The 13,832-nt window shown below is 48.5% G+C and overlaps 1 protein-coding gene across 25 annotated transcripts in view; it reads right to left on the bottom strand.

The window, feature by feature from the left end:
* Nucleotides 1-13,832, bottom strand: part of EPB41L2 (erythrocyte membrane protein band 4.1 like 2) — a 192,536-nt gene that overhangs the window by 49,799 nt on the left and 128,905 nt on the right. For all 25 annotated transcript variants that reach the window (XR_013382913.1, XM_077902897.1, XM_077902919.1 and 22 more), the window contains 3 exons: nt 7,625-7,667; nt 4,169-4,244; nt 648-866 (listed from right to left, as the gene is read on the bottom strand). Coding sequence is in view for 24 of the 25 variants with exons in the window: in XM_077902897.1 (XP_077759023.1) it covers nt 648-866; nt 4,169-4,244; nt 7,625-7,667 (338 nt within the window). In the remaining variant the exon portion in view is untranslated. The remainder of the gene's footprint in view (nt 1-647; nt 867-4,168; nt 4,245-7,624; nt 7,668-13,832) is intronic.

Raw genomic sequence — 13,832 nt, forward strand, 5'->3', positions numbered from 1 at the left:
GGTCAGGGAATGTGGTCCAAGGACTTCTAATCTCTGAAAGTTCCTTTCCCAACATTTTTGTCAGATTTTTATGAAATTTCAATCTTGCAATATGGGACAAACCATAATTTTGTAGTGAGTTTTTTGAACTTCTGTCAAAAACATTTATTTTCACAAAGATATACAAGTTCTTGAAATGTAATTATTTACTACGATGTTAAGTAAGTAAAGTCCAGCTGCCCAGCTGCCCAGCCAAGAGTCACCTTCTGTGGCCAGAGAGAACACCCGTGTTTCAGGCTCCTCGCTCCGTCCCCACTCACATTCCTGACTCAAACCCTGAAGCCTTGTTCCCTCTGCAGCTTTAGCAAATGGGACAAATACAAACAGAAGGCAGGAGAGAGGCACAGCAGCGCCAAGCGAGTGTGCACGTGTGCCTCGCACGTGTGTGTGCGTGAGGGTGGGCATGGGAGGAGGCAGGAGGAGTCATGGGAGGCGAGCGTGCCCAGCAGCAGGAGCCCAGCAGCGGGAGCACCGCCATCCATGGGAGCCAGGCCACAGGCCATCGGCCACGCCAGGGGGCGGCCAGCGAGGGCTGGACGTCCTGTGCCAATGCCCGGGGGCCAGCAAGTGCGGGTCGGCCGCTGCCTCTGGGAAGTGGGCCTGCAGACCTGTGGGTTCTGTGCAGCTCCGCCACCTTCTCTTCCAGCTCCTTGGTCTGCATCGGTGCAAACTGGAAGTCGCTGAGGTCACCACCGCCGTGCTCCTCTGGGTCATGGTCCCCCAGCTCAGCCTGCAGCGTATAGGACCCCAGGAGGGCGTGCGTCACGAAGGAGCAGGGCAGGCGGCCCGAGGCGATGTCCTGCCGCAGCTGAAGGCACAGGAGGTACCTGTGGGGGGGCAGGGGAGAAGGCCCGTCAGGTGCGGCATGGAGGTCCCAGGGAAGCGGCGGCCACCAGGCCACCCTGCACCCGTGGCCCAAGCCATCCCGCTAATGAGCCACCCTGCCCTGGCTCCCGGCCTGGGCACAGCCACCGCAAGGGGTCTAACAGGCCCCCCGTCTCGAGGACCACGAGGAGTCGGTCCTGCAGGTAACCCTCTAAACCCTGGACTCAAAACCGCGATCCACATTTGCACGTCCCTCAAGTCGTAAGGCCTCATGACACTTTAAAAGCAGCTGCAGCTCCCAAGCGCCGGCAAGAGGAGCCCAGGTCACCGCCCAGCCCCTTCCTTGTCTTCCCGCACTAATCTCCTTTCCTGGAAAAGCAAAACGCATAAGGCGTTGGCAGTCAGGCCCTCATGGCCCGCTCACCCCATCTACAGAGGCAGCGAGCTCCGCCGACAAGGGCAGGAGCTCGGGGCAGGCACAGCGGGCTCGGGCCTCGCGCAGGTTCCCCACCCGTGAAACCTGACTTCTACCTTCCATTGAAGGTGAGAATAAACATCCGATAACGGAAATGAAACACACTGCAAGTCACCTGGGGATCGATAACAGCCATCATCATCATCATCTTTGTAACGACAACGTTACGAAGTTCTAAGCAGAGCTGTCATTCAGTGTCATTCAGTGTTCCACGTGGTTTGACCACACACTGAGAAAACATCCTATTTTTCAGTAAGTGACATGCGGAGCCACGGTATTTACACGAGGACGGGGCTGGGGAGACGTTCCCCAGCTCCTTTGCTGACATTTTGGAACCTTGTTTCTATCTTGAATTTAACCACTTACAACAGGAACGGCACCCCTCTGAACCAAATGGTCCCTTGCTCTTGAAGACCTTTTAGAGAGAATTTCCTTGTAAGATTATTTCTTTATTAGAGAGACAGAGGAAGCACACAGGTGGTGGGGAAGAGCAAAGGAGACGGGGCTGTGGGGAGCCACCAGGGGGCTCGACCCCAGGACCCCAGACCACGACTTGAGCGGCAGGCAGGCCCCTCACCCACTGAGCCTCCCGCGCCCCGGGGGGCCCCTCCTATTAGCAGCCAGCCACCCCCCGGCCCCACTTGTGAGGGGTCGCAGCCCACCCCTCTTGCACTCCGTCCACACGGTCCCCCTGGAGGCCGCCTCTGGACCAGCCCTGGGCGTCGGACGGCACCACCCGGGGGCTACACGTGGGTGACCGCCAAGTCTGCCCCAGGCAGGGTGGAGACCCGGTTGACGTCAGCCTGTGCCCCAGTCGGCCAAGCACTTGCCAGGCATGCACAAGCGCTCCATAATCTTCTGAGCGGGTCACCTGGTGGGGGGCTCAGTGGGGGAGTGCTGCCGTCGACCCAGGGGTGACCCCGGGGTCCCGGGATCGAGTCCCGTGTCGGGCTCCCCGTAGGGGCCTGCTTCTCCCTCTGCCTGGGTCTCTGCCTCTCTGTCTCTCATGAATAAATACATAAAATATTTTTTTAAAAAAATGATCTTCAGAGAGAATGAAGGCCACCCCTCCATGGCTACAGCCTGAGTGCTCGTACGCCCTGCAGGCAGAGCGCTCCTCCTAAGGAGGGTGATGTTCCCTGGATCCCTGAAACCCCACAAGCACACCCGCCTTGACTTTAGAAAACCCCGTTTCAGACCAGGGTTCCGGGGCCCCGTGACGAGGGCGCTAACCAGGAACAGCGCAGGCTCTCCTCGCCGTAAGGCACTTCCAAGACTTCAGCACAGAGGTGCTATTTCTAAAATCCTGTTGCTCCTTCCGGGTTGTGGCCTCGACGCGACCCTTCGGTCCTTTCTTCTGTTGTCAAAGATGAAGTCGAAGGCCCAACGGCGTCCCACGAAAACTCCCAACGGCTTCCTGAATTTCCTAGCCCCGCCTTCTCCGCAGAGCAGGCCGTAGCATTCTTCAAATATTCTGAACAGTGTCCTCAGACCCTCAGAAGCCACGTCACCCTGTACATTTTCACTCAGGTCACGGTGAAGGCTTCGGTCACGACACAGAGGCGACCAGGCAGGTGGTGGCCCCTGCTGGCGCTCTGAGCTCCCAGTTCCCCAGCCGGTCTGGCTCCTCCGCCTGACACACGGGGCGGCCCCAGCCCCACTTGGGAGACCAAAGCGCTCATGACGCCGTAAGCCGCAGTCACCGGAGGACTCCCGTCCCCATGCAAACCACCGTGGGAAGCGGGGGCGCAGAGAGGGCGCGGAGTCACAAAGCCCCAGCCACAGTGTCCAGAGGCTTTCCTGGGGGGAGACCCTGCACCCACCCCGCCAGGTGGATGCACCCCGGCAGCCCGCTGGTGGCTAGGAAAGCTACTGGCTGGAGCGACTTTGGTCACCAATTGCTTAGTGTCAGAAACCCCGATCTAGCAACGAGGGGCAATGGAGGGAGAAAGGCTTGTCCTCTGCCCAGACTTGGACAGAGATCTCCAGCATTCCTCTTTCCCGTGGGTACCACAGGACCTGATGCCTGACAGCGATCTGGGACCAGCATAGAAGCCACGGGAACCCAAGGCAGAGGTTTTCAGGGAGACCCTGTGGTTCTCCCCGTGTTCCCTCTACAGTCCTCAGGGCCACGCCACCTGTGCAGGGGCTCACCAGAGCCCACAGGTCCTAGCGCTGGCAACCAGGCTGTACAGGGCAAACTATCGAGGCCCCTGTGGATTCACACATCCCTTGGTGACCGTTCAGTCACTGAGCAAATGAGTAAATGCTCTCTCGCTCCTCAACTGAATCTTTTATTTGCAACTGGAGCACATGGAGCATACGTGCACGGAGCCTAGATAGCCTCAAAGGAGACGGGAATGAGGGGGGTACTAAGGAAGCCTACCCGCCTCGATTCCTTTCCCCTTCGAGGTACAGGGACCCCAGAACTGGCTTCCTAAAATAACTCCATCTATCACCTTTGTGATCGATGGGAGACTAGGACACAGGTACACAGTGGTTTTCAATAAAAAAAAATCTTAATATTAACCTGAAATATTAAATATCAACAATTTTTAGGAGGTAACATAAGAAACAAAGTTGGCAGCAATATGACCTTTGTAATACTCCATGACTCAACTGTAAATGGAGAAGTTAAAAGTGATTAGGATTTTTGAAGCCAGAACCAATTCCAAGTATTTTGGAGTACACTTGTTCCCAAGGAAACGTCTAGAACTCAGCTTCTGAAAAAATAGCTTGGCTTTAATCCTGAAATCACCATTATTCTCCCAGAGAACAATAAATGAGAGCTATTGGTAAAGATTTGTTTAAAATACAAGTATAAAGTACCTGGTGAGATCTTCGGTCAACTGAGAAGGGTCAGGAGGATAAAACTTCACATTAAAGGTGAACAGCCAAGGAAAATCTGTAATTATCAAATATGGGTATTTATCCAAACAACAGAATGAGCATTTATTTGATAAAAACTAAAGGCAAACAGTACATACATATAAGTCAGTTAGGAGAATTTCATTGTTTAAAGAAATCTATTTACAAAAACAATGAAAAATAAAAATTGCATAAATAACCCACTATCAGGGAACAAATTCACTTTATTTGAAAGAGAGCGAGAGAGGGAGCGGGAGAAACTTCAGCAGACCCCTCAGCGAGCTCAGAGTCCGACCAGGGGCTCGATCGCAAGACGCTGAGATCATGACCTGAGCTGAATGAAGAGTCGGAAGCTCAACACACTACCCCACCCAGGGATCGCAGATTCGGTTTTTATAAACATGGACTAATACTTCCAATTTTTTGTATGGCGAGATGCAAAAATTTTACTATAACCTCCACATAATTGTTCTAAGGTTTATTTTAACCTCAGTATCTCTACATGTCAAATATTCCCTACTGTTTTTTTAAAAAAAAAAGTATTTTAGGATTTGTACATTGTTGGGAGAAGAAAGGTAATGATCAATTGATCACACAGCTATTCAAGAAATAGTCAATGGGCTATCTGAACAAGTGTTAAAAGAAATCCCAAAGGGAGAGAACAGTAAAACATCCCAACACTCTAAGACAATAGAATCACCCCTAGATTTTAAGGAGTGACTGTAAGGTTACTCATCATATATTACATACGCTTTGCGCTATTTTGTGCCACAAAAACGGATATAGCCAACAACCATGTTGGAAATTACTTATTAGAAGTTAAAACATTGCTATCTGTACATTCACCTGTTATTAATGCTTGATGTGTCATGCCTTGGATGGCTTTAAAAAAAAAAAAAAAGAGAGAAGAAAAGAAAGAAAAACACAATTCTGGGCAGAGGGCAGGTATTTTCCTAAAGGAATCCAAATAATTCCAGTGGCCAGAACTCAGGGTTGTGCTCAAAGTTCACAAGATTTCCAAATACAAACAAAAGTGTGTGCATGTTATTTCATTCTGTCTTTGAAGGGCTCATGGTTGCTTTTACTTGGACTTGAAAATTTTATTGAATCCCATGCTCTTTTCCAACATGTCATTTGTTTTTTTTTTCTCCCCATCAGTACATTAACTTTTCTTTCACTGAGAAGTCAAGGAAGACTTCTTAACATGAGCACGCGCCTGCCTGGACAGGACTCCAGGGATAAGCCACTAATATGACGCTTGTACGTTAGCATTAATCATGCTACATTGTGAATTCAGTATTATCACAAATTTTACCTAGTGAAATATGAATAGTCCATTGAGCTCTGGACCATTTATATAATAATCACATGCAGGTCTTATTTGTGTACATCTGAGGGAGACCTTGAGGCAAATTTTATTTTATTTTATTTTATTTATTTTATTTTTTTATTTTTTTAAGGCAAATTTTAAACAGGAACTAATAGGCTGTCAGTTTTTAAAAGTAATTGAAAAAAGATGTTTACCTTTGCTAATCGCCTATTCACTGAAAAAATAACAATAAAAGTATAGCAGTGGCTGCACCAAGATAAAATGAGCGGTTCCTGGGTTCCTTTTAACACAGGCAGAAAGGAAGAGGTAAAGGCAACAGCTGAAACTCCATTTCCTCAGCCTACTTTCCCCTCCGGACAGCACAGGATCCTGTTTAGAGAACCAGCTCCAATCCTCCAAAAAAAAAGCCAAATCCTATTTGTTACTGTTATTCCTCTTGCTGAACCACAAGGGCAAAAGTCCTGAAAGAACTCTAAAAAGCTTCACCGATCACCAAAACACAAGACCGTGATTCAGAATTAGCAAGAGTCTTGCCTTCCAGAAATGAGGCATCTCCACAGCTCTCTAAGGAGTGGCACACACACATTTTGCTGGAGCAAAACCGCAGGAGACGGCTCCGTGGAACCTCAATCCCGTTTCGGAGGTAACCCCGTTCTACGGTCTGGGTCACGCGGCAGGTCTGGTCTCTGATAAAGTGCAAAAACCGGGCGTCCGCACCTCCTGAACTCTCGCCTCTGCGGAGCACAGATCCCCTACACAGAGGCGGGGGCTTCCGAGGCGCGCTGTGCGGCTTCCTCAGTGAGTGAGCAGAGCTCGTGTGCCTCACTGCTCCTTTTCCCTGTGCCCCCCTTTTCCATTATGAGCCTAGCCTTAGTGGGTGAGATGCCCCGATAATCAACCTGGGGGAAGAAGAGCAGGGGCGGGGCTCCAAGCTGGGGAGGCCAGGCGCCCCCCTGGCTGGGGACTGCAGGCCTTGGGCCCCTGTCCTACCTCCTGACAAGGCCATTCTGTGCAAAGATCCTTTCTTTAAAAAGGTAAAGAAAGAGGAGTCTACAGGAGAAGAAATGGGAAAAATAAGGTGTATGTCAGAATTTTAAAAAGGAGCAGAGAAGACATGATAGGAAAACTACCAAAAAAATTAATAATTTCAGGGAGGGGGAAAGAAAAAGCAACGAAGAAAACAACTGTGGAGAACCTAAAAGGAGACCGCGGGCAGACGGCAAGGAACAGAGGGAACCGCATGGATTCACTCCGGGGTGCTGGCTTCTGGAGTGACAGGTCGTGGCTGAAGCCACCCGTACAAGGGGCGCCATGCGGCTGTCACCCGGGGTGGTGGCGGCGGGGGGGGGGGGCAGCTCTGCTCATTCAGCTGCCCCGAGGCAAGGTAAGTGCCTTCTGGGCGCAGACATCCTGACGCCAGTGTGGGGCGGGGGGGGGGGCGGGGGGGGGGGTGCGGCGGCGACGGGCAGCAGGGGCAGGGCCTGTGCAGGGAGCGGGGCGGGGGCGTCTCAAGTCACCTCGGGAGTCTAGCGTGTGGTTAACGGTAAGGACTGGCTCAGGAGCCAGACGCGAGGGCTCGCAGAACAGCCCTGGACGGTGCACAAGGGGGTGGAGGCACCGCCCGTCCGCGCCCCTGCCCTGGAACCTGCACCCCAGGACGTCTGCACGGTGTGTCTACGCCTCTGGGCCAGACACAAGCCTGTTAATCAAACCAATTACACACTTCCAAAACAAAGTAGACAACGTGAGCGTAACTGGTCGCCTAGAATAAAATTTACACCAACAGTGAAAGCTCGAGAAAGCAGCTCCTCACTCTCGTCCCCAGAGAGTCAGCGGTCACCTCGGGGGGCAGACGCCGGGAGGGAGGTCGAGGACCAGGGATCTAGTATCTGTCCACCGGAAGGGTCCCTAGGCCCCGCACAGGATAAGGTCACGGTCCTACACAAACCTTCAGCACCCTTAGCTTCCCTCAGGGTACAAACGTGCTCTCGCACGGCCTTCGTGTCCCCGTCCACAGCCCTGCGGGTTTCATTCAAGACAGACAGAAGGAAAGAAGAACTCAGAAGTATGATTATTTAAATACTCACTTCGCAGTTGTCTCTTTATTTCTTTCGCAGGATCTAGCCAGTTCTACAGGAGGAAGGGGTAGAAGAAGGTTCATTAAGCCATAAAACATATTCCAGAGTCCAAAATGGAACAGTTTACAGTTCACATACTTGAGCGTAAACATGCATTCCTATGCAAAGCAGATCTCACCTATTAGCATTCCACTGGGCTAAGTACTGATTCGGTTCTGAATGTGCGTGTGTATAAATAAAACATTAAAACACTTTTAAGGTGGGTCCCTTGGGCCTCATTTTCTTGGATGTGAAATTAAACACATATCCCGGTGAGGAGACCCAACACACCTACATGTAGTCTTTGCTCTCAGCAGAAGCGCCAGCCATCAGCCCCTGCGGACACTGGAGACGAGCGCAGGCAAGGACCATGACTGGCTTGTAAAAGCAGGTACACCCCAACCCAGAGGGTCATCCCAACTCCTAAAGCCAACTTCTCCTCCCCTTAGAACTTCCCTTCTCCCTGCACACGACACTCTGGAGAAGGACCTTCAGACCAGCTGACGGCTTCCTTCCTGCTCCTCATGCAACATCCTTTTTAAACTTCACGCCAAGCTGGAGGTCCAGTCGTCAGGAACTTCCTTTCCCTCCCCCTTTCCACCCTTTGAGAGACTTAACATAAAAGATTCTGGGAAACTAGTACAGGATCTTAAAGCGAAAATGGCCAACTGTGAACTACTAAGTCCACACCACCTAAGGACGTTAAACACTTACCTCTCAGTTATCAGCAACAGATCCACCCAAAAAAGTGTCTAGACATCTATTTTTTTGCCCGTATTTCTTTATTATTTCCTCTGCGTTCCTCAGGTCCAGCCTCTCCAAGTTCACCCTACCTTATCTTCATTAATGCACCACAAGCACATTGTCTAAGATACAGCATATCGACTGAAATAGTCGAGCTTTAGACAACCTGAAGGTTGGGGGTGCCGGCCCCCACTCGCAGGCAGGAATCCACGTGTAAGGTGACCCCCACTACTACACGTCGCTACTACAGCCGGCTGCTGACCAGAAATCTCACCAGCAACGTACACAAGTCACTTAACGCATATTTTACACATTCTGTGCGTTGTACACCACGTGCTCATGACAAAGTAAGCTAGAGAAAAGATGCTGAGAAAGTCCCAAGCGAATACAGGGCCGTCCTGTACGTATTGAAAGAGCTCTGCGCCAAAACGGACCCTGCACAGCCCCAGGCCCGTAATCCAGGGTCCCCTCTAAGCCGCTTTATAACCACCAAGTTTCCCCTGCGACCCTGAGGGGGACCCGCGTTCCGGTCACTCGGGGCCCTCCCGCCCCCGACCCCCACCCCTGGCCTCCGCCCAGACGACAAGGGTGCCCCAGCACCACCTCGGGGTGTTCACAGACCCCACACACGCTCTGCGGCGCTGACCATGCCGAGGCCTCGGAGGGACCGACATCGCCTATGGCCTCTGGTCATCCTAAAATACAAGTCCTAGTATTTCTATTAGAGTTGCTTTTATTTGAAAATTAGGTATTTTATTTATTAGTTAATTAGCTATTAAGTAGCTATTATTAGAATAATCAGACTACTAACATCCCGAGTGGGATGTAATTTTATCATCTGGGGTCATAGATTCATAAGTAAAATGACATAATGACATAAAAATGACATAAAAATGACAATGTGACTTCTAAAGGAAATACAACTCTATTATCTATTATCTACTATCTATTATCTGCATTATCAGCCACAAACTAATAACATATATGTAACAAATACATAACAAATATTTAACAAATAAAAATAGACTTCCTGGTTTTGACACTTGGAAAGTGCTGGATGGATTAAGAAGCAGACACAAAAGGAGGGGAAAAAAAATCTGAGGACATAAATGCGCGTGGCATACGCATGCCCGTGCAGGACCCACATGTGTACACACACACGCATGCACCCCACGTGAGATTACGGTGCAAAATTCCAATTCTTTCAAAGACTTGGCTACCCCACACACGGACTTTGGGATGGATGCTACATGGAGTCCAGCTTGGCTTCCACCAACTCAATGAACTGGGGCTCCCCTCGGGCTCCCCGGAGGCTCGGGTCTACATGAGGACCAACACGACCTCACAGGGTAGCTCTTTTCAACCATTCGTTCAAATGCTTCCTGGAGAGTAAGTGCAAACGCCAAGTACCTCACCCAGCACCTCTAAAAGATGATACATCGGCCTATCACCTTTGGGTATATATCCCTTCTCACATAGTTATATTACTTTCAAAGGTGATAGGCTACCTGTATTAGAGAAGTTAATCTTTATATGAACATTTCTACCCACAAAAAAGTCACCAAATCATTCACTCTATACTCATGGGCCACATGGAATAAAAAAATCAGACCCCTTGTCCTTAGAGACAACTGTCTGGATAATGCCCGCCCTTGAAGCTGTCCCACTGTAATGAAGAATCCTGCTGGAAGCAAAGGAACATGAGCAGCACAATCCCCTCTCATGAGAATAATCACTGATAACTAGTCCCTATGCTTTCATGTGCACAGTAATGTATTACCTGCTAAAAAAGACAGATTTACCCATGGCCCACTTGAAACAGCCTCCAGGGAGGTGGCCTGAGGGTCTCTACTTTGACAGTCCCAGGCAACTCATAATCGGGCAAGATGGGGATTTTCCTCAGTGCTTCCCAGACTTTAAGGTACAGGCAACAATGCAAAACTAAAAAGAACTAAAATCCAGATCAGAATTCAACAAAATTTATCTTGGCTCCTTAGAAATTAAAAGTATTTTGGCAGCTACGCTTAGGGGCAGGGACATTCATTCACTCAATTTGGTATCCTCCTCACCTTCCCCTTTTTACCCCCACTCTGTACCCAAAGTATGAACTCATCATGTACTTATTTTCTGAATGAACATCAGGTGAACCAAGGAATAAATAAAAATTGCAAGGGAATCCTATCACAGGTTGCAACAGAAGTAAATTAAAATGGGGTCCTAGAGTCCAGTGTTATTAAATCACCTTAGAACATGAAACTGGAAGACTTGAATCAGTTGGTGGGGGAAGATGATACATCTTTACTTTCACTAATCTCTAACTGAAATTTAGCATTAACCACCAGTTATGAACATAGGAGAAAAAATTCTGGTTAATATGAGCAGTACCGTTAGCTTTGTCACTCGTGGGAATCAAAAACAGTTCCCTATCCCATTACGGCTGATGCAGACCTTAAAGTATCTCTTAGGCTAACCAATATTTTGAAATCACCGTAGGGATTAGATGCTGGTGATCATCCCAAATTTAATGAATATTTTGGAAATGTTATTTACTGGCTTCCCTTATAAGCCCGTGTATAACTTTATTATACAGTTAAAACCCTATTCTGAGAACTCAGCAGCCTACAGAATTCACTAGGCTGCCAAAGGAATACATGACAGCAAAAAAGGTTCAAAACAAAACAAAAACCTGTCTTAGAAGGTTACAGAAATCCAAGGAGCAAAGCAAATATCTGTACGCATATTTCTTGTTGCACTGAAGTCCTTCTGTCCTCACCCCACTCCTGATCACTACACCAACCTGAGGGCAAAGCACTCTTGGTTTACCAAGTCTTCTCTACCACATTTAAAAAGGGTTAAAGAAAGGATTTTCAATTATCCTCTAACAACAAAAACATCTAGAAAAAGATGGAAGCCCTGATTACAAATGCTGGTGTTGGGAGAAACATCAGAGGCTGATGGTCTAAACATCTGCGCACGGTGGGAATGGTCTCCCTCCCCCTAAGTGCCTATGGCTGCGGGCACACGTCCAGAAGCATGAGCCACGCGGGGTCCCCGCTGCCTTGACTCCTGTAATGCTCCAAACTTCTACAATGCTGTCACCTCACAAGAACATCTGATCCCCTACGTGAGTGCTTCTCAAACCCTGAGAAGGTTGGAGTCACCCGAAGACCTGGTCAAAACACGGACATCAACTCAGTAAGTAAGGACCCGGAGTCTTCCTTCCTAACAAGCTCCTAGGTGGGACCAATGCTGGGGGCCCCCGACCATCCTTTGCGTAGTACAGCTGTAGACTGCTTTTAAGGTCTTTTCCCGAAAGATGAAGGTTGAAAGACACTTTTCAAGACCTTTACCTGGCTTGCCAGGTAGATGCCCAGGCTTCCCTGGCTCCTGCAGGAGCCCTAGCAATCCCTGCCCTCCACGTTTCCCTTCTTTGGACTCTGCCCACCGCACTGAACAGCTGTACCCAATAATGCCAAGTCCCGCGGCCTCTCCTCCACCAAGGTGCTAACCACTTCCAGCTGACCGAGGAGCCACAGCAGCAGCCTACTAGTGGCCGAGAGTGTGGCTGCCTAGGCTGCGGGCCACCGAGAAGAGTGGACCTCGACACTGGCCCAGGAAACTCTCACCATATCTGCCTTGTTCCTTGCTCCCCCAAAACACCCATCTCGCCTGCTTCCCTTTCAGCCTGGATGCTAGGAGCCCAGAGTTAGAGGTTTTCCAAAATGCTCAGCTGTGCCTCCCTTGCTCACGTTTGTCCATCTGGCCGGGTGAGAGACATTAGATCCATCCGACCCTGTATTACCAAATGTTAAAAGTATAAACTTGCCTAAAAGCTGCGAGTTCCCTTCAGAATTCACCGTGCTGAAGCAGATCCCTCCAAACCTTGGCCGCAATTAGGCCTAATGGAGCGCTGCCCTCGTGCTGGCGTTGGCAGAAAAGGGACAGGCTTTCTAGGTTACGGTGACACGTTCACTACGCGTGTGGGAGGGCGGGATTCTAATTTCCGCCTCTGGTATTAGAAGCTGCCACTGGACTGAATACAGAATTTCATTAAAGAATACTTTATATGTGACAAAGGATTTAATATTTGTGTTTTTAGTTCCAGTTTCTGGAGGGAAATGGTCGGACTATCAGACAAACATTTTAATCAGTTTTCATAAAGTTAGCTGTCGATATCAACGGCACTTCTAACAAGCTCCTCTTTCAATATGGCTTGAAGCAAAGGAACATTTAATCTCTGGGGCCAGGCGCCAAACTCTATTAACATCAAAAATTCAAGACAATATTTTTCCCTTTAAAGAGAGTCCAAACCCTTAATGATGGTTCCAGCTAGACATAAATACAAGAACTATATGGACTTGAAATTCCATATATAAACGAGTAACATGTTGCTCGATTCCACATATTTTTAACGGCATTTTCCACAGTAAAGTTTACATAAAACTCCTCAAGAGACATTAAGAAGTTCTGACACGAATAACGATACATTTTCATATGTAGAGCAAACTGAAAGGCTTCCAACTCAAGACCTCAACTATGAGACACAGCACTACACTAAAATCGAAGGAAAGTTTACATTTTCTCTCTATGGAAAATTTTCATACAAATAACTATGGCTTTATCTCACCTTCAATTTATATTACGTTAAAATGAGTCACTGAAATTTCTATAAATCCAGGTAATATTCAGCAGGAAAAGGGAAGCGGCTTAAATTCCTTTACCCTATAGTGTCCTATTGTTGAAACTGCATGGATTTCAAACGCAATAAGACTGATGAACCAAAGTCGATACAATGGTAATATTATTCTTTGGAAAAATTAGGACACCATTCAAATCTAGATTAGAAAAAATAGGAGTTCTTTTGCCTACATGTCTTGAGGACTGATTTTTTTTTTTTTTTACATCAGCGAGAAGGAATAAAAAAAGATACAAAAGTTATGAAAGCAAATCAGATTATATGTGAAAAATACACTGCCAGTGACATGTGAGCCCTCATTTTCTGAAAAGTCAGGATTTCAGAAGGACACCCCAGTGTTCTAGGGTTAAAGCCTGGATAACAAAGCATGTGCCTAACCACATGTGCCTAACCACATGGGCCTTCTCATCTCCCATTTCACAAGAGAAACTACAAAGTAAAATAAGGAATTAGGAGTTCCTGATTTAACAGGTTTTTCTGTTTTTCTGTCAGCGAGGATCCTGTGTTGAATCCCTCCACATTGAACTTCATCCCAATTCTCTGCCTCAAGGACCTGAGCCTGCTGGGGACTCTGGCCATCCTTTGCACACTGAGCCGAGGCCCTGCCATCAGTTTCCACCTCTGCAGACTTCATCCCATTCTCAGATACAACACCCTCCCTCTCCTTTTAAATTTTCTACCCATTTATTCTCACCGCAGCAGCTCTTCAAGGCCTTCTTTGGACCTTCACCCCTCGGC

Source organism: Canis aureus, chromosome 1 (assembly GCF_053574225.1).
Source record: "Canis aureus isolate CA01 chromosome 1, VMU_Caureus_v.1.0, whole genome shotgun sequence".
NCBI classification, from domain to species: Eukaryota; Metazoa; Chordata; class Mammalia; order Carnivora; family Canidae; genus Canis; species Canis aureus.